The sequence below is a fragment of the Thunnus albacares genome, chromosome 3, assembly GCF_914725855.1.
Source record: "Thunnus albacares chromosome 3, fThuAlb1.1, whole genome shotgun sequence".
NCBI lineage: Eukaryota > Metazoa > Chordata > Actinopteri > Scombriformes > Scombridae > Thunnus > Thunnus albacares.
In genome coordinates, this window is record NC_058108.1 from 27,881,342 (window position 1) to 27,904,042 (window position 22,701).

Consider the following 22,701-nt stretch of genomic DNA (forward strand, 5'->3'; position numbering starts at 1 on the left):
AGTTAACCCCATATTACACATCTAATTGTCTGAATGTAATGTACAGTAACAACATTAAAGCCAATGTAATACAAGGCCAGTAGACTAGTCATCATGGATTATTATTACATTTTTGGTTGATGTGGAGACTTGGTAAAACAAACAGCATTATATAATTTTCAGTAAACCGTTGCAAATAATAAATGTTTAGGTTCTCTGCAACCATGTTTACCTTTCACTTGTCCAGGCACAAAAGTCACTTGTCTGGGTTAAAATGACAATAATTTACTTTTTCCATTTTGTTTGTGAATGCAGAATTCAGACGAACAAACAGTTGAAGGCATCAAGTGTCAACACATAAGTTGTGAATTTTATTAAAGTGGCTATATGCAATGTTGTCACCTCAACAAATCATTTTCATATTTATTTAGATTGTATATAACAACAGGCGATGCAGAGTGATACCACTGAATGTTAAGATAAGCCTGCATATAGGGGCTTTAAACAGGGTAGCCAACATAAATGTGCAAACTTCCTCTGGGTCAAACTGAGTGAAACCTTCAGGGCATCTGCAGTTGTCATTGAACGCATTCAGCTGCTGTTGGGATGCATCTGGAACGCTATTCATCTGCTTCCTCTGTGTCATAATGGTGACGCTGCACCTCTCAACCCACAATCTAGCATCAAAGTCTTGCAACTGTTGGCCCTCCACAGAGAGAAAAAGCAACCTCTGAAGCTGGACTGAGCTGAGGCTGGTCCTCCAGTCAGACTTGATGTGTTCATCGTTGAGAACCCTCTCTCACACACAGCTGTACTGACTGGCAGGACCAAGTACACTTTCAGGAGTGTCACCAAACTCCCGAACCTTTCACATCTCTCCTCTGAAAAGATAAGAATCTTCTTCTGCTTTCAGCTGTTCCCGTTAGGGGTCACCACAGCAGATCATCCATTTCCATCTCTTCCTGTTTTCTGTATCTTCCTCTGTCGTGCCAACTACCTGCATGTCTTCCCTGATCATATCCATAAACCTCCTCTTTGGCCTTCCCCTTTTCCTCTTGTCTGGCAGCTCCATCTACACCATCCCTCTCCCAATACAACCAGTATCTCTGCTCCGCACGTCCAAACCATCTCAATCTCGCCTGTCTCGCTTTGCCTCCAAACCGTCCAACCTGAGCTGTCCCTCTAATATACTCATTCCTAATCCTGTTCACCCTCATCACTCCCAATGAAATCTTAGCATATTCAACTCTATCACCTCCAGCTGTGCCTCCTGTCTTTTCGTTAGTGCCACTGCCTCCAAAACATACAACATAGCGGGTCTCACTGCCCTCTTACAAACCTTCACTTTCACTTTTACTGGTACCCTCCTGTCACAGATCACCCCTGACACTCTTTTCCATCGCCTGCTCTCTCTTTTTCACCTTCACTCTCTTCTCCTTGTACTCCTGTCTACTTTCTTCATCTCTCTGGCTATCCCACTTCTTCGCCAACCTCTTCCTCTGTATACTTTCCTGTACGTCCTCATCCCACCACCAAGTCTCCTTGTCTTCCTTCCTCTGTCCAGGTGACACACCAAATACCTTCCTAGCTGTCTCCCTCGCCACTTCTGCAGTAGTTCCCAGCACTTCCCAGCCATCTGGCAACTCTTCATTACCACCCAGCACCTGTCTTAACTCCTCCCTGAACCCCACACAGTCTTCCTTCGTCAAGTTCCACCATTTGATCTTTGACTCTGCCTTCATTCTCTTCCTCTTCTTGGTCTCCAAAGTCATCCTACAGACCACCATCTGATACTGCCTAGCTACATTCTCTCCCACCACCACCTTGCAGTCTCCAATCTCTTTCAGATTGCACCTCCTGCATTAGACATAGACAACCTATGTGCATCTTCATGCAAGGTCCCATCAGAGAAAACTAACCATTCACACACATTCATACACTGATGGCACAGCCATCAGGAGCAATTTGGGGTTAAGTATCTTGCCCAAGGACACATCGGCATGTGGACTGGAGGAGCCTGGAATCGAATCGCCGATCTTCCGAGTCACAGCTGCCCCTGTGCTCCTACCTCTTCTTGAAATACATATTCACCACAGCCATTTCCATCCTTTTCACAACATCCACCACCATTTGTCCTTCCACATTCCCTTCCTTGACACCACACCTGCTCTTCAACTCCTCATCACCTCTGTTCCCTTCACCCCATTCCCCCATTCCAATAATCACTCTCTCCTCCTTGGGTACACTCTCCACCACTCATCCAACTCACTCCAGAATTCTTCTTTCTCTTCCATCTCACACTCAACTTGCTGGGCATATGCGCTGACAACATTCATCATCACACTTGCAATTTCCAGCTTCATACTAATCACTCTGTCCGACATTCTCTTCACCTCCAACACACTCTTGACATAATCTTCCTTAAGATTATGTCCTACCCCATTTCTCCTCCCACATCCAGTTTGAACCTATTGCCAATGCTCCTGGCCTTACTCCCATTCCATCTGGTCTCTTGCACACACAGTATATCTACTTCCTGCTCTCCATCACAGCAACCAACTTTCTCCCTTTACTAGTCATAGTGCCGACATTCAAAGTTCCGACTCTCACTTCCACAGTCCTACCCTTCCTCCTCTCCCGCTGCCTCCTGACATGCCTTCCCCCCTCCCCTTCTCCTTCACCCAACAGTAACATAGTTTCCACTGGGACCTTGCTGGTCAACATTACCAGTGGTGGCTGTTGGTAACCCAGGCTTCGGCCACTGGAAATCCAATTTATGATCCGCATATTTGATTTGGCATAGGTTTTACCCTGGTGTTGATAGCAGCATTTCACCTTTCTGAATCAGGTGTGAGACCTTATGTGATGTCTGAACTGTGGATTTCCATTAAGGCGAGCTGCCTTGATCTCTCATTCTGATGAGAGCAACCTTACTGAACGGCAGCATGTTTTACTTGTGTCACTTATCTTGTTTTAGGATACTTTAAACTGTTGACACTGCCCCGCTCCCGGGAATGTGTAACATATGGGAAAGCTATTGAGAAGGAATTTCTACAGCAGTCATTCAAAACGATTTGTGTCAAATTCTTAGAATAGTACTAACACCTGACCTCAAGATATTTAAGACCGTGTTCCTCATTGGAGCAGCTGTTCAACCCTGGGCAAAGACCTTGTAGTCATGAAAGTTGGATATGACATCCTCTGTGTTAACGCGCTCCCTACTCAGGAGGACACTGTATTTCAGTATTATGCCGCAGCAGCACTTTCTGACCCAAACAGCTGATCTGCGGTGTAATAGAGTGCGTGGTATGCGTACCAATATGGAAGTTCTAAGGTTGAGAAAATGTAGTGCCAAAGGAAAGGGCTTTCTGATGGCACTTCAAAAAATCCAAACTATCCCTTTAAGGAAGTTGCAACTGAATCAGTGTCACCAATTCTTCTCATCAATTACTTTGTGCAGTCCAATGTCATAATGATATTTTCAGTGAAAATACTTGTGCACAGTTAACCTACAACCATTCCACATTACCTGCATAGATGGCATCCAGGATCCCAGAAGCATTTCCTTGCTTAACATCCTGAATGGAGAGGAAAGCATTCATTGTCTGCCACGAAGCAGGCAAAGATAGCTTCATTTTCAATGGTGCCAGCATCAGTTGCCCGATCAATCATAATGGAGAAATGCTTTGCTTTCCTCAGCTTCTCCACGACCTTTTCCCTCTCCACATCATGTATGTTAAAAATGAAGCTGCAAAGAACAAAATCATTCTCTTAACACTGTCTGAGCACTGCACACAACAAAACATTGTTCAGCTATGGTATTTGTGTTCATTTTGTGTGTGACATACCGAGCACAAGCAAGAGTTTTCCCACCTGTCCTGTTGATGAGCCCATGAAGTACAGGAAATTGAGAGAAGGGTAGCTCCTCCTTTGCAATGTAGTAGGCTGTGTGCATAACATTTTTTCATTTTATCAAACAAGACCTGCTTTATTTTTTGTACTCCTTGAAATACAGCTGGCACTTCTGCATGAGGATCTATTGCCTCATCAGCAACAGCACTGCGCTGGCTGTGTTTGCTGGTCCCGTGGGACAGCAGTGTGTCATGACACAGTAAAATGCTGTTAACACAACTGAACAAACTAATGTGGTGGGTGTACATAAACTAAACATGTCACGGACTTAACTGACTCAAAATGGCTGCTAATGCTGTTTGTTAACAGACATTAGATTGTGAATTACTGTCAATTACATCACATGCTAATCACTGATGCTAATATTAGCCTGCAAATCACTTATGCTAATAGCTAGCGCGATTCGCTGCTGCTTCCAGCACATACACACATCCCGGCCCCACTTGTACATTCAAATTCACATCGTATGCGACTCCAACCTTCCCAGGCTACTGTGTTACAGACATGCGTTACTCTGAAAGTGTTATTACTTAAATGTAACCATGGTTACAGCTGTAGCTGCTAGTTACTGGTTTCAGCTAGTTTACCTCCATCCCAAATCCTGGGTTCACTCGGCTAGGCAGCGGGCAGCTGTCGGTCAAGTAGAGTCTGTTTGCAAATGCCTTCATTCAAGCACTAGGCAGCTCCTGTAATACATAAATGCCACAAACATGATGATGCGTTGATGCATTGTCCATCTTTATATACAGTCTATGTGTGTAGTTAATAGAGGGTTTGACTACAGCAGCTAGCTTGTGGCATGTAGATTTGATAAGAATTATTTGCTTAAATAAATACAGAAGAAATACAGAAATATCCTATTTAAAAGTCGACGTATGTAAATGTAGAAATACATTCAAGAATTAATTTAATTATGTCCTTTTTCATAAACAAAATTAATTAATTAATTTATTTATTCATTTATTCATGCTTATGTCATTTTTGTGCTCTGTGCTGTCCGTCCAATTTAATGTATTTAAATGCCTGTTGAAACAAGTGCAGGCAGACTTATTAGATTAAAAAGGAATAGAACTCATTTGCACCCTATAATCACATAGACTGCTGTTACCGTGAAAAAAAAAAAAACTGCTTAGCCATGCAACTTTTACCCGCTTATTCATAGAAAAATTACTTGTAATAAAATAGACCGATTTAGTTATTTTCTCTCCTTCAACCTCATGCGTCAAAAAGGCAGGGTGAAGGGTGAGAGAGTGTGCGTGTGAGAGAGAGAGAGCGAGAGAGAGGCAGTGAGACAGGCTATCAGTAAATCAGTATTCATAGACTATAGTCAGTTCTCCCAGCCCTGTCTCACAGTAGGGGTTCAGCTCTATGAAGATAAAGTGATTTTTCTGGAGTGAGTGACCCTAATTCTGACCTGACACACAGACAGACACAGACACACACGCCCACACACACACACATGTGCACACACACACACACACACACACACACACACACACACACACACACACACACACACACACATATATATCCAATAATTAAACAGGCACTGCTGGAATGAGATTCACAGCTCAACTTTAGTTTCATCCCTTGCACTCTCGCTGTCTTATGTCAGTGCTCTGAAATCCATTTACACCACAGGGTTTCCTCTACATATCTGAATGCAAACTAGACCACCTACAATGTTTTTGGTTTTTGTGACCACCCACGCCAAACTGGTCAAATTTTCAACTTTCAACTAATCAAGACTTAACCTGTCAGGATCTCACATCTCACCACAGCTGTTGTAGTAAAATTTAGGATTAATTAAAGGATGTTTAATGCAGCAATATAAGAATAATAATCTTTACTATCCCATTTCTATAGGACAAGTCTAATTTCCACCATACATACTGTACATCCTCTGTAAAAGTAGAGAGAAGAAGAAGAGAGGAGAGAGGGCAGGATTGTGGTGGACTATCCAGCCTTGGAGCAGCAACTCTGCTCTTCTGCTCTTGTCCTTTCATCCTCCTCTCCTCCCTCTCCCCTCTATCACACTGCTCATCTCCCCGGCAAATTGAATTCCTCCCTAGAATCTGCCTAAGCAGCTTCATGAGACCAGCCTGGTAGCTGAGACACGCACATGTGGCAGGAAAAAGTGTGTGTTTGCGCGCGCATGCGTACAAGTCTGCCTCTTGACTCCCCTGTCACATTTGGAGGCCAATCTCTCTGTTAGGCAGCATTTTCTCCCGAAGACACAAAAATACGGAGACCTTAAGCTGCCACACGCTTTGACAGAGACGGACCGAGGGACAACAAGAGAAGGAGGGAGGAACAAAGAGAGGGGATAGACAGACAGGTGGTTATATAGTACAGCTTGTGAGAAAGAAAGACAGGTCAGAAAAAGGGAAGACTGTGGGGGAGTTAGAGAGTGGCGTGTTGACATTGAGTGACAGAGAGACAGACAACGAGGAAGAGAGACAGACGACATCAGTGAGTGAAACACGCTGTTAGCTGACCTTGCTTCTCTCAGTTGTAGTGGCCTCTATCTCTATCTTCCTAATGGACTCCCTTTAAAGTAAAAGGAAGGGATTAAAGGGCCATGAGGAGTGGAATGGGGGGCGGATACAACGTGTAGCTGTACAAGGTATGAAGTATAAAGAAAGTGGTAGATAAGTGGAATAGATGGAGCAGGTGCAGAACGTCCACATCTTTCTATTTGTACAGTATGTGCGTACCCCAGCCTTTCTAATTGAGGGTCATATTTGGTAAGCTGTTAGAGCTGCATCTCTGCTGCTCTCTCTCTCACACACACTCAAGCATGCACACACACACACAGGCAGAGGTGAGTTATAGTGCTGGTCAGCAGTATGACATTGGAGTCTGCATTGCTAGCCATCGTCTGTAGAGAGGGAATATTCCAAATAAATCCTAACACACACACACACACACACACACACACACACACACACACACACACACACACACACACAGGCTTGTGTATAAATCTATCTTAGATGGAACACTTCCCTCTTGTGCACGGAGCAGGCAGCTATCAATCTAAAGAAGAGTGGTAGAGGGTGAAACAGTGGAAAGTAGAAGAAGAAAAGGGGAGAAAAAGGTGGCTCTGAGACATCCACCGGGAATAAGGAAGAAGGAAGGAAACTGACAATGGAAAGGAAGCGAGAGAGCTGCAGGAAAGACAGAGCCGAGAAAGTTGAAACGGCAGAGAGGAAAGAAGATTGAGTTGACAGGAGGGAGAGAGAGAGAGAAAGAAAGAATGTAAAACTCTGCCTTAGAGTTATGGACCTGTCCATACATACTGTAGCAAGCAGATAAGCCTTCCCGCTCTAACACAGCCTGTATGTGTGTGTGTGTGTGTGTGTGTGTGTGTGTGTGTGTGGGTTGATGGGTTGAATAAATCTCATTGTCAACCCCTCACCCAGATGCTGATTTTTGTTTTGTGGTCCTGCAGCTAGTTGCTGTGGACAGGCTCTTAGCCTTGATGCCTCTATGCTGTGAAGTGGTGAGCCAGGTCTGAACACCTGATCCAAGAGTTAAAGACTGGATGGTATTGTTTAGACAGCATCTGCAGCTGAACCATTCAGCAAATGCACCTTGCAAATCCTTGTACTTGTTACTGATTCTGATACTGATAGCAAGGCTGGGCTAGTGAATTCAACAGATGCAGTCATGGCACTAAACAATACATTATTGAACAGTCTCTTGTGTGCTTGGATACATGCCAGTCTAGCACTATAATATATGCAAGTAACATGTAAGTACACAACATCCTAATATAGACACAGATTAAGCAGAGGTGAAGAATCATTGCGGATTAAAAGGTCACACTGGTGTAACATCTTGTCATTTGATGTGCTTCGATTGACACTTGCTATGCAGACAGAAGAAGTGGTCAAGATGCAGTAGCAAGCATGTGAATGTGATAAAACTGATGCTTTTCTGGACTATTAATACACTTTAACACTTGGAAAAAAGGTAGGGCTACCCCCTAAAAGTCACTGAGTCAATACATCAGTTGATGCCACATCATTATGCACAGGCTGACACTTACACTTTTGTCTCTAAATGGCCAAACTACATTAAGATTAAGATCCTCTTTATTGTCATTTCCCAGCACTCACATACATACGTTGAAACAAAATGTATCCTCTGCATTTGACCCATCCTATACACTAGGAGCAGTGGGCAGCTGCGGTGCAGCAGGTCAGGGGCACTGACAGGAGTATTAACCCTAACATACATGTTAAATACATAACTGTGGAAACGGAGGATAGAGCGACGTAGAGCAACTGTGCTCTACGTGCTTGGATTTCATAACTGAACTAATACCAGAACACACACTTTTTATGTCTCTGACTGTGTGGGAATCTAATGTTTTCACATCACAGATGATGGACAGATAAAACATGAGACTGATGTTTTATTAGTTTAGTGTGGGGCAGGTGTGCTTGACTGCACTGTACCTGCGGTAACTAGGCAGAGACATGAATAATATTTCTCATAGGAAGCTGTATTGAAGAAAGAAACAAAAGTAATGTTTTGTATGTAGGCATCAAGTCATAATCTCCATTCAAAAATAAAAACATCTTAAAATGAACATTAAGATTATATTTCAACAAATACGATGATGTTATTCTTTTCAGAACAGGTCGAGACTTTAATCTAAATTTTTGAAAGGGGAATCTTAAAGTATGTGTCTCCAGGTTTTATGACCAGAGTCTGCAGGCGGAGTAGTAGAGCAATACTTTGATAGAGCCCACTAATGGAGCGGAGGATCCCTCTCCAGAGAGAGAATCCTGATAAATCCTGTAGATATGTCTCCCAGGTTTTGGTGCGCTCTCACACTCACATCCTGTCTGGAGTACTCTCAGTTAATGAAGGTATACATCAGAGAGTGAGAAAGGTGAAAAGGTCACAGTTTTGGCTGCAGGAGCAGAAAAGAAGTATAAATAAATAAATAAGGCAGCAGATGCAGTAACATTTCTTTTTCATTGTTGCCTTGATGCCAGATGTCATTTTGAAAATTGTTTTTCATGTCTGCCTTGACATTTGCTAAATGGCACCTGCCAACATTATGACAGAATTTGCAGATTCCAGTCTGAATCTATGTACAATAAAATAAAGATACATTGGTATGCTGATGTTTTTTTTCCTCACAGACTTTGTGCAAAGGACAAAACATGAATGGAATTTATTTTTTCATTTTTTTGTGGATGAATACAGCTGACATTTGCTCTATTGTTCAAGCATGACAAATGCAGACTTTTTCAAATAACAAAAATAACATATTTTCCTTTGTGTCTCTTTTTGTCTGTCAGAGGTGGCTCCCTACCTGCGAGGGGGTGAACTGGGGCGGCAGGTAGTGTTGGAGGGAAACAGACTGGTACTGACCTGCCTGGCTGGAGGCAGCTGGCCTCTGCAGTACCGCTGGACTCTGAACAACAGCAACATCACTGACTGGACACCACAGTACAGGTCAGTTAGCACTGGCTGCTTATGTGTCTGACTCTGTCATGTACCTCTCTGTTGTCTGTCAGTGTATGTATGTCTGTCTATTTGTCCTATCCTTCCTTCCCTTTTCCCTTTTCCTTGTTCCCATCCCTCATTTGTGTTCAGTCATGCCTGTAGCATGGAAAAACAGCTGCAGCTAAGAGCTGTGCCCGTTAGTGATGGAGTGTGTTTAGAAAAGGTCAGAACATTTAGACAGTGGAGCCAAAGTGAGATTAATAATTACATTAGCACTATAAATATGTATATGGTCTGGAGAAAGAAGAGAAGAACCAATCAATATGTCTGAGCTTCTACCCCTCCTTTTCTCTCTCTGTGTGCCGCTCTTCGTCTCTTCGTTTGCCCCTCTCCCTCTGTCCCTGTGTGTGTTGGTTGGTAAGAGCTAAGCAATCCCTCTCGGCAAAACTGCAGCTGTGAAACAAAATTGTTTTTCACATCATTCAGAAATAGAGGGAAACTTGGGAACGCATACACACTGAGGGAGGGAGAGGTTGAGCCAGCATTTTGTAGGCAGTCGTTGTTCGAGCCAGGAGGCGTTGTGTAGCACTGGACTGCTCTCAGCGTTCTGGCTAGTTTAGTTTGTTGAGGCCACGGCTATGCTGAATTGGCAGGGTGCTGTATGTCTGAGAGTGTGTATATGTGAGACCATCTGCAATTGTACAACTGACTATAGAGTGATACCTAAAGAACATCAACATTAGTTCTGACACCGTTTGAATCAGAGACATTCTGTCCCTCTCTTTTTGTTCTTCTCTTTAAGGCAGCTCTCCGCTGGTAAATCTAGTCCATCCTAATAAACATGTAGCTTACATAAATGTTAAATCTTAGTTAAAACAGCAATACTGAGCGCTGTGGCAGCGAACAGCGTTGGGAAGAGCATATCAGTGACATAAGTGTCAGGTTATTATGGCCACGCTTTACACCTGTGTAAATATGATTGGACGTGACTAGTCAGCTGATAATCACACAGCTGGCCAACAAGCCAGAGGTTGTGAAGCATGAATGAAACAGCTGATGCCACGTTGAGAGCATGTGCAAGCACGACTTCGATGCTGTGCCTGTGCTAACACTACGCTATGATAGTGTAATGTGGGCAATAGCCACATAATACAGCATTTTCATTACATTCGACATCATTGGCTGATTAATTTCACACATGTTGTCCAACTCACAGCCACACATCACACATCACAGATATATACATGTAGCTCATCCAGTGTTCAGATTGAAGCTGGAGGGACAGTTTGGTCAATTTGTAGTTTTCTCACTGGAAAAGCTGATTGAACTTGTTCTTGTCCTGAATCATTCAGAGAATTTTGCTCTGCATGCAGAGCTGAGACCGTGTCAGAGAAATTGACTGAGATATTATATCGATTGGGACCTGTCAACATTGAACTTTGTGTTTAGTGAGATATATAAAGAAAAATTTGTCGGGACATGAAAGATACAGTGACAGCCCCACCGCACATGCCTATTAAACATGTAATGGCACACGAACAGAGCAAGAGACGCAGCGTTAGGAAGTGTCCAATATCAAAATCTGTTTCAGGATGAGAGTTGCTGTGTAATGTGTCATTCCTGATCCAAATGAAATTGCGTGTGTATCTTTCAAGTGTGTGTGTGTGTGTGTGGGTTTGTGTATGTTGGCATCATACACTGACAGCCTGGGAGTTAAATACTTGGCTGTCCTGGTATTCATAATGAGCCCCAAAGTGATGTCCAGTTTTACTGTGTCTATCTAGTTTGTGTGTATTGTAGTGCCTGCGTATGTGTGTGCGTGTGTGTCTATGCATGTGTGTATATGCATTTGTGTGTTTGTACAACATGGCACCAACCTAGATCCCATGCCAAGCTTCCCATTAGAGAAGCACAGTCCATTAAAACCCCATTAACAACCCCTCTCAGAAAAAAAAAAAACAACATGCACGCAGTCAAAAACATTCACACGCACGAACACACGCACACACGCACACACATACGTACTGTACACATGCACCGCTCCGCCTTCCCTTCTGTTATTGGGGAACTCTGACAACCTTAGGCCCAATCCATTCTCAGATCAAGGTCATGAAAGGGAATTACACAAGAGCGCATACATATGGATAAACAGACCTCCACTTTCTTTCCCTTCTGTCTGCTGGTCTCCAAATATCGCTCACGTCGCCCGCTTTTGGCCTGTTTACAATGTATTTACAGCTCAGAGATAAAACACACCCTCATGACCGTTGTCTCTATGCGTCTGTCCGTATTTAGGTTGTCTGTCCCGTCTCTGAAGAGGACTGATGCTGGCCTGTATCAGTGTACGGTGAGGAACAGGATGGGCGCAGTCATACACAGGAGAACAGAGGTGCAGGTGGCCTGTGAGTACACACAGACACACACACACACTGGCATAAAGTGAACACACAACATTATAATCACACTAATACGGTATTTTTTTAAATGACTGAGGATGTTGTTTATGAGGAAACTTGAACCAGAGGCAGCTTCACCCACACAAACAAGATGCCTTTCTCTTAAATACAATGCTTTATATTTCTCTCTCTCTCCCCTTTTCTTTCTCTCCATCTCTTTCCTCAGAAATTCAGTTAAAATGAAGTTATATGAAGATGTCACCTTTGACTCTGGGACATTATAATGGACATTTTTACTATTTTTGGACATTTTTATGGCCAGAGCAATCGATAAATCAAGTCAAGTCAAATCAATTATTTGTAGCCCTAATGAAGTTAAAATGTTGCTATCATTGAGTTTGTGTCCATTTATGGTAGCAATGCCAGTTCACCAAAGCCAGGTAGCGTGCGACTGATGTCTAAACTGCTCAAGAGGAGGCTCATGTCTAAGTGACAGTTAGCAAGCTTGATAGGTCGGAGAGCTTTTGACCTCCTTTAATAACTCTTTTTAAAAAATGAAATAACAGACCTCAATTCTGATAACAAAATGTAACAGAATGCCAGAGAAGAGTAAAAACATTTGAAAAGCTTTTTTGACAGACTAGCATTAGCAGTTTTCCAGCTGACTGGTGTTAGCAATTAGTTTTCCAGCTAGAGTAGTTCACCAACCAGCCCTCAGTTAGTCACTATGTTGTGAATTTTGCTGTTATATTTTCTGGTGTGACTGGCTGTTGTCGTTCCTTCTTTCAGCAGACATACTTTTAATTGCTTACTTTAATATTCTGTCTGGGTAGATGTAATTTGATACATCGGTGTTGATACTCATACTTTTCTTCCCTCTCTTACTCCAGTTTTGGGGAACTTCTCCACTGAGGAGCAGAGGAAGACGGTGACTCAGGGCCGAGCAGCCATCATCAGCCTGCCTCCCCTGTCTTCTTTCCCCAGACCCCTCGTCACATGGTACAAAGACGGACACAAGATCATCCCCAACAACCGAATGTAGGTGTCTTTTTTTACTCACTGTCTGTCCGTCTCTTTCTCTCTCTAACACACGTTCGGGTTTATATCGTGATTTATGCAGACACACTGGTAACAAGTGTGTACAACAAAATACCGCTTGAGATAAAATGTTAATTTGACAGTTCTTATCCCTCAGTGGTCTATTAATTAGAGTGCTATAGAGGCACAAAAGTTCTTTTTAATCCTTGAACACCAATTGTAATGAATAATAAGCCATTTAGATAACTGACCCTTTTCATTAGACATGTGTACAACAGACTTAGGACATTATCAAGAAAAGATATAATGGATTTTTCTGTGAATCACATCTTTTTCACTTGTCTTATCTACAAGGTTATTAAGTAATTCTAGGTGCAGGGGAGATGCTCTTTTATATTAATTGTACAGCAGAGATATGAGGGTCCCTGGATGTGTTTTGTCGGCTGTATTTCACAGTCCTGTGTTAAGTATCACGTCTGGCTCCTTTTGAATTGCCTGTAATTTGCATATTATTTCTCAGCCGCTACAGCTATCCTGTCAGTGTTGTTATTTTGAAAAATGTTCATACAGTGTATTAATAATGTAATTATTGAGACAGAGCAGAGATGTGTAGAATTGTTGTGAATAATGTGCTATAAATTCACACAGTATCTCAAATTATTTTAGAATATGTACCTGTTTGAATTATATCATCGGTGAAAGATGTTGAGAGACAGACCCCGAGTGATTTTATTAGGCTGCTCTCACATGCTGAGATAACTAACCTCCCATTAAGAGCACTAACTGCTCCCCTGTGTGTTATTGAATGAAATTGTCAGTGGCCTTGCTCCACACGTAAATGTCCAGACAGCAACATTTTTCCTCCCGACAGTCACCACCTCTAAAAGTGCTTTTGAGAAAGTGGACTCCGGTTACACAAGCTATTTTCCTTTTTATTTTTATTTTTTGGCGTCAGCTCACATCAAGTTTGACTTTGCTTTTTTTTATTTGAATGAACATAGAAAATGGCTGTCCTGTTAACATAATGGGGCTTTTTTTGAGTGTGGCTTAATGACAGTGGATTGCAATTATTTAGCTGCGCAATACACCGCCTGCATTGAAAGTGTTTACTGTCAGTGCATCACCACTACACTGCATTAGCCTCCCCCTGCTGCTGTCCATGTAAAACAGAAAACTGGGAGTCTTTTGTTCTTGTTACTGATTATTTTGTGACAACAGACTATTAACTATATATAAATAAGTAGACTTACTGTAGATTAATGTGACAAAAAGTAGCTATCAAAATTAGCAACAAAAAGGGAGAATTGCTCTCATTCCTCTTTAATGTCACTCACCACAAAAGAGCTCCACTACCACTAGCAATTAAAAACACAGACAAAAAACAACCATCTGACTGAAGTCATGGGAAAATAAAGATTCTTAAAGCTACAGATGTGAATTAAAAAACACTTTCTGTCTCATTGGTGTACCCATTAAATGTATGACCTCTTATCTTTATCAAGTCAGCATGAAAACAGGGAATAAACAGCAGCCCGGATGCCCTTTTCTCCACAAACCTCATCCGGATCCTTCCGTAACACTCTCAAGTGGTGCTAGAGCCAACTGAGTACTTCTAATAGGCCAGGGGCCCCGTTTCATTTAATTTGCAACACACAAGCAGCGATTCGCAACTTGAAATAATTTCCTTTCCTGTTCTGCTTTGGAAGTCCCATATTCAAGAACTTGTAACGAAAACGACAGGAGGCGTACGGATCAGTTGTCACATGAGTATAGCAATAGAGCAAAACACTTGCAATTGACAGTAAATGCATAAAATAAAGATAATGAACACTGAGGTGCAACTGAAGGAGCTGCAGAGATTGCAGAGTAAGCGCTGATGCAACAGTTGCAGCAGTAGGTTAGCAGAGCATTTAAAAACACTGTCAGCATTTTGGCAGGTGTACTCAGCTGAGCAGTCAGCTGAGAGGTTCGGCCTTCTGGTCACGACTCAGTTGACGCTGTGGCCTGTATTGAGGCCAGTATATGTAGCTAATGTAGCTCCATTGGCTCCATTTCTTTTTGCTCTTTATCTTGATTAAGTCAAGAAAAAAAAACTGATAAACCTTCTGCCTAAAAAATACACAGTCCATGCATTTTATTATTAAGATAATCATTAAATGCAGGATTTCCCTCAGCTATATATTTCAGAAACAGTTCGTCCCAGCTGATTAACTGTCTGCCTCCACTAAAGTAATAAGAAATTAATATATCTTTATGAAATACAATGTTAGTGACACCCTGGGAATAAGGAGCAGAGGTTCCTATTTCACACAGCAAAGACCTTACATTCAATGTATGAGGCGTTTTGTTTAGACCACTAATTTTATGCAGGGAGAGAGAGATGTGTCGTCTCCAGTAATTTGATATAAATCATTTGTTCACCTCAATTAACTCTATAAAGCGTCCATGACAATCTCTCCCCTCCTTCAATGGAAGAGGGAGAAACAGAAAGAAATCGACTCAGCAGTCAGTGTTTCGCATGTTGGTTTCTTCACACCTCTGACAAACAGCAAGCACAGTCGAACATGGCACAGTTGCTAAAACCTTTAACAGTTGATAACTACGTTTTCAGGTTTTATAACTACAGTTACGTGCTGCACGGCAGGTTCAGTTTGAGGTTACCAACAGTTGTTTCTCTTTTCAAATGAGTTATTCATGCGGTGGGTCTGAATTCTGCAGCTCCTTCAAAAATATTCATTATAATTTACAAATATCAGACAAAAATTGGCACAGTTTCGAGTGAGAGGGCTGCAATGTAATGTTTTTGCCACTGACAGGCTCAGATTGTTACTGTAAGTGTCACATCCTGCCTGGACTTTGTCTGTTTTTGGACTCTTTGTGTTTTTGTTCTCTTGGGTTTTCTGTGTTGTACTTATGTTGCCTGGATTTGGTTTTCTCTGTGTTTCCCTTGTGTGGTCCTTAACTCCTCCTGTGTTCATGTGCTCCTCCTCATCACCCTTGTTAGCCCAGCCCTGCTTCTAGTGTCTTCCCCAGTTTATCAGCTCCCAATCTGCCCGTGTATTGTGTCAGTTTTCAGTTCAGTCTTTGTCAAGTCATCAGTGGTTATGGTTAGTGTTCCCTGTTCCTGTGCCTCAGTGTTTCATGTTTATTATTAAATATTCTGCTTCTGATCCTGCCTGCCCGCCGTCTCCTGCATTCAGGTCCACCTGCTCAACTCACTACCTGACAGCAAGTGTCTGACAACATTATGGAAAGGACCCTACAGAGAAATAAAGTTTTTCTACCTTTCGCTTAATCCGGTCTGTTTGTTATTGTAACTAACCAAGTCTCACTGGAGGAGAAGTCCCATTCTGAAATCTTGCAAGAGTTGAGTCAATATCAGCTAAATTTTCAGCCTTGACTTTGAAAATCTTTTAAATAACACTAAGCTTTCTGCACTCCAACACAGCAAACTCTTCCCAGCACTCCTCTCTCTAATTCTCACTCATGTTTCCACCATTGTCTTCCTGTAACAACTCAACTATCACAAGATTTCAAGTGTGATACTTCTCCTCGAGCAAGACTTGGCTAGACACATTAACAAACAGGCTGGATCACATGAAAAGTTTTATTTCTCTGCAGGGTCCTTTCCATAATGTTGTCAGACACTTATAATCTGAGCCTGTCAGTGGCAAAAACAAGCACTTATAGTGGACACTATTGCCCCGTCGGATTACATGACATAGGATTACAAAGCTCAATACTTAACTAATTTCAAAAATTGTTGTCCCCATTAGTCACTTAGACACAAAATGATGGGAAAATAGGTTGAACGATCCCAAAGTGTCCCCTTAAGTCAGTAATTTGTGTTAAATATAAATACATGGTATCTTAATTTCAATCCAAGCATGTCATCTGATTTATGTTGAAAATGGAAAACATAGCCTGCCCTCCGCTCTTCATTCACACCACTTAAATCAACCAGAAAAAGAGTAAACGGAGGAGTGTCCGAGAGACCTTTTATCCTCACTGATTGTGGTTGACATGATTTGATGTCTTTTTTTCCCCATTATGTGGGTGGGTACACACTTGGGTAAACTGATGTTGGCAGTTTATTCGGGCCGTGAAGACCTGATTGGTGTGGAACTTTGAAGCTGAGAGTTTGTCTAAATTCAAGGTTTTCACACCAGTACCTGTATCTATGGCAACAAGAAAAAAACGACAGCTGGTTGAAATGTCGGGTTATGGTGATATAGTTTGTGATATATGAGTAATTTGATTGATATTGTAAAATAATCCTCTTAATTTTTGTTTCTGCTCTTGGAAAACTAGAAGCCTAAAAACATACATACCTGTAATATAACTGGAAGAAGTGAATCTCACTACATCATTTTCAGGTATTAATATAATCTGGATAGAAACTTTTATCTTTGTATCATGGAATGAAATATTCTGATTTGCTTGCACCCCACATACACACACCATGATGAAGACTCATGCATAACACTTCCTTTGAACCCTCATAGAAAAGACTAATTTGCACCTTTCTTCACAGTTCCCCTCCTGTCTCTACAAGACATGTCTTCTTCTTCCTCACCTCCCTGCTCTGTCTCTCACTCCTACTTTTCTGCCTCTAAATTATTCTTTATATTGCTTTGTTCTCTCAGTTTGGCTGTCGCTCTCTCGCTCTCTGTCTCTTTCATGGTTATTATCATGCTACAGGATAAACTGTCACAGAACTTCCTTCCTGAATGCCGCAACAGCACTTTCTGACCCAAACAGCTGATCTGCGGTGTAATACGGTGCGCGGCATGCATAGGGATACGGAAGTTCTACGGTTGAGAGAATGTAGTGCCGAAGGAAAAGGTTGTGTGACGGCAAGGTAAAGCAGTGAAAATATTCCAATATAGCGTAGACTTAAACTGATATTGATTTTTTTAGGTGGGTCTTTTTTTCTAGGAGGCTAGAATACGTTTTGCAGTTGGCCCCGTCCATAGCGATACATTGCTTAGCTTGCATGCCAGTACTCCTGTCTGCTTCTCCAAACTGGGAGCGTGCCAACCCAAATCTACTGCAGGTAATAAACTGACTGTGGATAAGTACCTCATACAACCCCACTTCAAAAAATGCAAACTATCCCTTTAACTGCTGCAGCGTATGCGCACAAACAAACACACACACACACACACACACGCACACAGTCTGTCTCTCCAGACCAATCTCAGTTGCGTCTACCTGGCTTGAACGTCTCTGTGTGCAGTCATGCGCGTCAGAGCGAGCGCACTGAATATTTGCACAGCTCTGTGTGTGTAACGGTGTGTGTATCCATTTGTGTTTGTGCGCAAGGCTACGCTGGCTGCTCCTGCGGTCCGGTGAGACAAGGCCAGATGGTGCCTGGCGGTTGGCTGTCTTCGTGGTGACCGAACTGATGATGTCGTTTATGAAGTTTATTGATCCGATATGCATCACTCCCAGAGTCCCCGGCCCCATCTCACTGTCTGTCTTTCTGTCTCTCCCACGGCTCGCAATTTATGTCCATGTGCCTGCCCTCAACCCCACTCTGCATATCCAACACACATAATCTTGAACCTTCACTATGTCTACCCTTTACTATCACACACAAACACACACACACACACACACACACACACACACACACACACACACACTGCCTGTCTATGAATATTCCCAAATTCCCCAGTCCTCAAAATACTGGCCAGCAAAGAACTTTCAAGCTGTCACTTCCCACACACTCTGCTCTAATCTAATCAAGCCCTAACTCCCTGCCCCCTCCATCTCCATGCTGTTCTGCCATCTCTCTGAATTGCCCTCCCCCCCCCTAGCCCCCCCACAACAAAATGTTTTTCTTTGCTTCATCCTCCCTTTTCACATGGGCTTTGAACTTCAGACATATTGAGTCTGCTTTCTTCTCTGCTGTCCAGCAGCCGTCAAAACAACTTTGGGACAGTGCTGCCACCTCAGCGCCGCTGATGGTGATATATATTTCAGCTGTGACCTGCAGCCCGGGTCGTGAAGCGCGAACTGCTGCTTTTAATTAGCTCTGAGGCCCGTGGCAGATGGACGTGAAATGATTCTGATAGCCAGCAGCTTCAAGAGGACAGCCAGGATGAGGAGAATTAGAGCTCTCCTTTCTTCTTCCATCAGGGACGCAGGGAGCCCAGACTGATCAAATAAAGGCAGTGATCTATGCAGAAGCATGGCAGGGCGGACAGTGAATATTTCAGTTTCTTGTTGCTGGGGAGTCGAGTGGTGCAGTGAGTCCTAATGTCACAGGTGGTCAGTGTCAGGACTGGGCCTTGTGGGAAATATTTCTCCTCATAGACCTGGCCTAAGCAGCCATATGCTGCGGAGGTGCGTGTGTGTGTGTGTGTTTGTGTGCGTGTGTCTCGACGTTCATTCATTTTCATTTGTCAGACACCACTTTAACAGAGGGAGCGATTCATTATTTCCCACTTTCTATCACACGTACACACACGGCAGAGGTCTGAACTCTGAACAGAAGGAACTTTCTTGCTGTCTGAACTTTGTGAGCAGATGTTGTGTGTGTTCACGTCTGCGAGTGTGTGTGCACGTATACATGTGTGTGTATTATACAGACAGAAAGATCAAGAGAAAAAGAGCATCATTTGGAGGGAGACTCAAAGGATGTGTAGGCTTAAATCCCACCACATGTTGAAAACACAACCGGCCATTTGAAAGGACACGGCTGCGGTTCATAATGACTCTGTTTCTCACGGCAGCCAAAGGGGCGGATCAAAGTGACTGAGAGAGAGGTAGAGGAAGACAAAAGAAGAAGAAAAAAAGTTGCAGGAGATGAATATGGAGTAAAGAGTTTAAGCTCATCTGAATCCATTGTGTCTGGAACTTAATCTCTGGAGCCACCAGAGGCTTAGATACTGTATGTGACTCTCTTCTCAATGATATGATTTAGTTACTTTTTGGGTTACAAAAACATCCCAGACATGTAGGATTTTGAAACACATGGCTGTGCCAAGAGCCATGTGCCCAAAGTTTTCTCTACTTACTCATATATTGTATTTTACAATCCTCCATGAATCTGTCTTTGTTAAGGCTTTCCATTTAGTTTTATTTCATAAACTGTGTTATATTGTGAATACGGTTTTGAGTCTCATCCTGGTTTTGATCATATCTGATAATGATGTTTACATGGAACATTGAGAAACTTGGTCATTCATATGTGAATCTGTGTTTACATGATATTAACAGTATCCAGGTTTATATTCTGTTGAGCTGCCGTTCATGTACTGTCTGAGTTACCTCAAAGGTTGAGGATGAACTCAGTTTAGTTTCCAGCTGCCTGGATACTGCTGCATTTAACTTCTGGACTTAACTTCTGATCATTATTAATTAGATATTATATAAAATAGTGTCTTCTGCATTATCACTGTCAGACTTTTACTTAATTTAGACCTCCATTATATAATTTATTATCTATAATTATCATCATATCTTTCTTTTTACTGACTATGTAACTGAAAACTAGATCGTTTAATCCAAAACCAAATCAAACTTTCTACAAAAAAATTAACAGCACTTTAAGTAACTTTGTTTCTCATAAAAATCACAGAAAGAAACGCTGTCATGATTTGCAGTACGCTGTCATCTGTGGTCTTGCAGTAGTTACATTATTTTAATGTTATATTAGCTACTCAAACAGCCTCTCTCACAGAAGGCAATGTACTTGATAAACAGGCTAAAATTACCAGTCTGACTTTTTGTGCAAAAATACCCATGTATGTCTTCATTTGCTGGGTAATTTCTGCCTGTGTATTAATGTCCTGTATTAGTTAGACAACTTTCTATAAAATATTAGATTCAAAGAGAGAGTTTGCTCTGAATTTCTTTTTTGGAACCGTACTGCTGTCTCTTTTAAGAATGATTATAATTCGTGTCTGTTTTTTGACAGCTCAAATAAGACTTGTCTTGACTAATTGTAGTCATTAGGGTTTGTGGGAAATGCCTACTGTACATAGTCAAAAAATCTACCTGCACAAGATGTTGGGTTAAAGTTAATTGCTTTTTTGTCTCGACTGTCATTTAAGGACGTCGGCTAAAAGTCCTTTAATGGCATCTCTGAAGTATACCACTGTGATGTGAGAGGAAAATTGGCATTTAGCATTTCACAGTAGATTTCTACATTGATTAATTTTAGTGAAGAAAATAAAAGACAGGACATAAAGCAGCAGGAATTCTTTTTTGACGCCTGCCTGAACTTGATATTTTCCAATTTACCTCTCCTCCTCTTCACCTCCTGCTCTCCTTCTTCTTTACCTCCCCCTCTCTCCATCCCCCTCTATAATTGAATTGCTCTTTTGGTCCCTTAATGTGGCGGCAAATAACAGAATGAAAATTCTCTACTGTAAACTCTTCCATTTCCACTTTGATATCTTACCTCTCTCTTCATTTCAGTGGACATGTGTCTGTTTCTTTGTCTCTCTCTCCTGCTTTTTGTTCTCACCCTCGCCCTGTCTCCTTTTCTCCTTCTTTCTTGTCAGGTAGTATTAGAGGTTGTTGATCCCAGTTCAAAGGGAAAATGGTAATCCTGGTATTCCTCCACTCTCGACCTTCAACTCACCATAGCTCTTTAAAGGGAAATGATGAATAGTTTTTTTTTTTTTTTTAACGTTTAACATTGTGGCAATGCTGTGGAAATTGATTTGGCTTCTTTTTGCTTCAACTTTTTGGATTGTGAAGCCAGGCTAATGTTTAAAAATAATTCTTATTAACCTGTGATGCTAATTAACCAGTTGGCCTAATGATCTGAAGTACACTTCAATCAGAGACTTGTTAGATTTGGCAGAAAAGGTTCTGCAGCAATGAGTATTCTACTCAGAGAACTAATCCCTATGTAATAAACACATACTTGAAGATTGAATATTAGTCAGATCAACAATATCAAAAATGCAGCGCATAAGAAGGAGGTTTGGGTGGTGAAGGGATCAGCAGCAGCATGCATGAGCGTGTCAGCAAAGGTAAGCTGCCAGTATGCTTCTTCAGAAGAGCTTATTGGATAGTGGAATAGCTACAGAAACCCTCTTCCCCAGCATCTCTCTGGCGTCGGATTAGGGGGGAAGCTGTGTCTGCCCATCGTTGTAACCGTTTGAAACAGACAATCCAACATTCTCACCCACTTCATGCCGTGATTGGCCAGCTATGTGGAGGTTTTAACTTTTCTCTGTCATGTGAACAACTGATTACAACACAATGAGAGCGTTCCATGAAAGACATGAGAGAAAAATGTGCACTGCCAGCCCCATTTTTAAATGATATCACATCCAGCCACCCAACACCCCCTTTTATTACGACCGACTTTCTTCTGTGCCTCGGAGCGTAGCCATTCAGAACAATTCTAAAAACTTCTGATTTCCAGCAAGGCGGGAAAACACGTCATATGAACTAGTTTTGATCGAGCATAACCTGACCTTAATAGTGATAAAATATGATGATGATGGGACATGAGTAGTCTGTTGGTTGCCTAATAACTGATAAATAAGCTAGTTATTGTGAAGCATGAATGAAAAAGCTGATGCCATCTGATAATGCAAGCAAAACATCAACGGTCCATCTGAACTAGCGCTATGCTTCATCAGCCCCCTCATTCATTTGAATTAGGCCCACCTGTCGATGACGTTGGCAGGTCAATGGATCAATGTCTTGGATTGTATCCCATCATCTCACTGGTACCTAAAGACCCCAACAATCCAACATTATTTTAACGAAGGGCTGTGTCTGAACCCCCACCTTGTATATTTTTTTATTTCATCTTTATTTTTTTTTTATTTCTCTCCACTTTCTTGTCAGTTGCTAACTCTCTTGCTGCTGACCTTGGGAAAGGCTTGAACAACCATGTGGCTCTCGATGCAGCCTGAGTCATGTGGACTGTGTG

At 42.1% G+C, this 22,701-nt stretch overlaps 1 protein-coding gene across 2 annotated transcripts in view; it reads left to right on the top strand.

The window, feature by feature from the left end:
* The window catches only part of LOC122979734 (protein sidekick-1-like), a 247,661-nt gene that overhangs the window by 93,429 nt on the left and 131,531 nt on the right, over positions 1-22,701 (top strand). For both annotated transcript variants that reach the window (XM_044347437.1, XM_044347438.1), the window contains exons 3-5: positions 9,213-9,369; positions 11,656-11,762; positions 12,647-12,794. In XM_044347437.1, coding sequence (XP_044203372.1) covers positions 9,213-9,369; positions 11,656-11,762; positions 12,647-12,794 — 412 coding nt within the window. The remainder of the gene's footprint in view (positions 1-9,212; positions 9,370-11,655; positions 11,763-12,646; positions 12,795-22,701) is intronic.